The 2866-nt window shown below is 48.9% G+C and overlaps 1 protein-coding gene across 1 annotated transcript in view; it reads right to left on the bottom strand.

Annotated features, from left to right (window-relative positions):
- Positions 1-2497, bottom strand: part of SPG11 (spastic paraplegia 11 (autosomal recessive)) — a gene marked incomplete at its 5' end in the record, with an annotated part of 10944 nt that extends 8447 nt beyond the window's left edge. The window contains 2 exons of the mRNA XM_010133133.1: positions 803-939; positions 1753-2497. Of these exons, the coding sequence (XP_010131435.1) occupies positions 803-939; positions 1753-2497 (882 nt within the window). The remainder of the gene's footprint in view (positions 1-802; positions 940-1752) is intronic.
- Positions 2498-2866: the final 369 nt, after the last annotated feature.

The raw sequence follows: 2866 nt of genomic DNA on the forward strand, positions 1-2866 counted from the left end.
CTCCCCCTGGCTGATTTGCCCCGTGGCGTTCTCCAGCCACTCGTCCCCAGCCTGGAGCGTTGCCGGGGGTTGGCGTGACCCACGGGCAGGACCTGGCACTTGGCCTAGTTGAACCAGAGTACAACTTTACAAATTAATCAAAAAACACAGACTGCTGTTGTCACTCAGAAAAAAATCTGATACTACATTCCAAAAATACAGACCAAATACCAGGGAAGGGGGTTCTGTACCCTGAAAGCAACGTTCAGCAGCACCCTCTGGAGAAGCAACGGAGGTGGGCTGCTGGCAGTCACAACCGCCACGGAGCAGAGGCAGCAAACGACAACCTGCTGCTTTTCCTGTCACTGTCTGGGTCAAACCACTTGGAACTTACAGCCAGTCCTGGGAGCAGCCTCTGGGTACAGTGCTCCCACTGCGTGCAGCCTGCAGAGCCCTGCTGTGCCACAGCCTCTACGGCAGCTGCTATCTCTGCTTGGGGGTCGGTGTCGATTAGGGACGCAGCCCACCACAAAGGCCAAGAGCAAAGTGCTGGATGAACAACGTGCTTGAGAGACTATGAAAGAGTCCCATCAAAGAGAGACAGGCTGAAATCGGGCTCAGTGGAGTCAGAGGTAGGGGCAGTCAGGTTCCCTTCAACACTTCATGCCTAGGAAGCACCTGGCCATTCTCCCACATGAAGCTTGGGAATTTCACCCTCTGCAGCTTGTTTCAGGCCTTTCACCACTTTTTCTCCTCCACAAAGTCCCACAGTGCAGCTTGACACAAGCCACTCGTTTCTTCAGTCACATTAGCAGACACCTACCTTAGAGAGCTCGTACAAGCAGAGAACCTGTCTGCAGTAGTTCCTCCCGTGGACACACTCATCTGTGAGAGCCTTCAGACTGACAACAACTGGATCATCCACAGCCATGAGGTGAGTCCAGTCCTCTAAGCTTGATGCTGGAAACAAAACCCACTATAAACTCCTTTCTCATAAAGACAGTTAACACCAACAAGCAAGGCTCCAGAAACCAGCAGCAAATACGTAACACCGCCTCAGTCTTTGAAAATTGAGTTCTTGACACCTGTCATTTAATTCTTTTTAAGTTTTAGCATACAAACAATATGACAGAACACAAATGAGCCAAAATACCCACCATGCTATCTCAGATGTGAAAGTCCTAAGCATGAGAGAGCAGTCAGGCTCAGCAGTCCTTCTGACAGCTCAGCCTTCTCTTCCTCTCTCCATTCCTAGTAAGTTTTGTACATGTCAGCACTGGAATGTAGAAAGCTGACAGCTTTCTCCTTCAGACTTCAGAGACATGCTCAGAGTCCTTTACATCTAAACACTGTCAGCCTTAGCCTTGCTGTTAGTGAGAAACACTAAACCCTTTATAATGGACAAAGAATTCAGAGAAATAGATTCATCACAGCAGCTCCTGGTTTCAGCTCCAGAAATGCTCTCAAGACGGACTGGAGTGGGTATTCCCAAAGGAGGAAAGTAGATGAAGCTCTGTGCTACTTTACCAGCGCAGAACTGTGACCTATAAAAAACGAGCAGTTGAGACCATAGGAACTGCACCCAGGAACTCGCTGCCTGGAGCACATACAAGCAACACTCCTCTCCCTGAAGGATCTGTGATCCAAGGAGATAGCCCTCTGCCTTCAAGACCTCATTTCCTGGGGAAATTTGGGGGGAACTTAGCACTGTAACAAAGGGGGAAGAAGCCGGTGGGTCCCCAGTGCCGGTGTGACCTGGCTGGTGTTACTCACCACTTGGGACTCTGCTTGGCTGAGCAGCACCACGTTCAGACGCCTTCTCTCTGGCTGCCAGGAGCACCTGCAGATCTGTGGGTAATTTGTCCAGATCAGCCTCCCCTGAGGCCAGAGCTCTGCAGTGCAGCACCAGTGAAACGTCTCTGTCGTAGCAGTGGAAGTACTGACAAACGCGGCTGGCTTCGTGCACGCTTCCTTCATCGAGGAGGCGGCCGAGCAGAAACCGGAGTGCCTGCTCCTTCTCAGCCGTGAGGGTCTGCTGGGGCTCTCTGAATGCAAGGCCCTCTAGTTTTAAGTACTCTGCTGTGTTCAGAGCAGGTAGCTTGGAAAAGGAGAACTCCTTGGCTAAGGTATCAAAGGCGAGATCCCTGTTCGCTACAATGCGGGAGGAAAATCTCGAGCTGCCCAACCCCTCGTCTGCAGATAGCGTTTGCTGCGCGATGCGACAGACCCAGATCTGCTTCTCTATTTCTTCTAACTTGTGCAGTGGCCCCAGGTCACCCTTGGCTAGCCAGTGGCCAGCGAGCGTGAGCAACAGATGTCTCTCCATAATGCTGTGTACCTTCTCGTGAGCTGGAGATTCAAACATTGTGTTTGCCTGATCAAGAAAAAAATCAGCGGCAGCTTTGCTGGAGATGGAATTTTTCAAGAAGCTGTCGTTACATTTTCTCCAGAATTCAACTCTTGTCTGGTTCTGATGCCACTGTCCAGTGTCTCTTAAACGATGGAGATCTCTTAGAACCTGCCAAATTCACAGAGGTTTTAAACAGCTATCTTTCCAAAACACAAAAACCACACTAGAAAACTGAATTTAGATTAAGTGTCTCAATCTGCAACAAATCCACCTATTTTTCTCACCAAATAAACCTTACTGCATAGCAAGCAAAAACGGTAAGAGAATGAGGAAAGCTCTACTTGTCTTTCCAGCTCAGCACTTGCAACCAACTTGCTTGGTGTTCTTGCATTTAAAATATAAAGTGATTTGAAGAAAAATTTGTCACTTCTCAGCCCTCCTGAAATACATTCTCAATTCTGCCAGCAATAGGAGGACAAAGGGGTGAGTATCACTATAGTTCGCTATAGTATAGTATATAGTATATACAGTATACAT

Source organism: Buceros rhinoceros, unplaced genomic scaffold (assembly GCF_000710305.1).
Source record: "Buceros rhinoceros silvestris isolate BGI_N320 unplaced genomic scaffold, ASM71030v1 scaffold38663, whole genome shotgun sequence".
NCBI lineage: Eukaryota > Metazoa > Chordata > Aves > Bucerotiformes > Bucerotidae > Buceros > Buceros rhinoceros.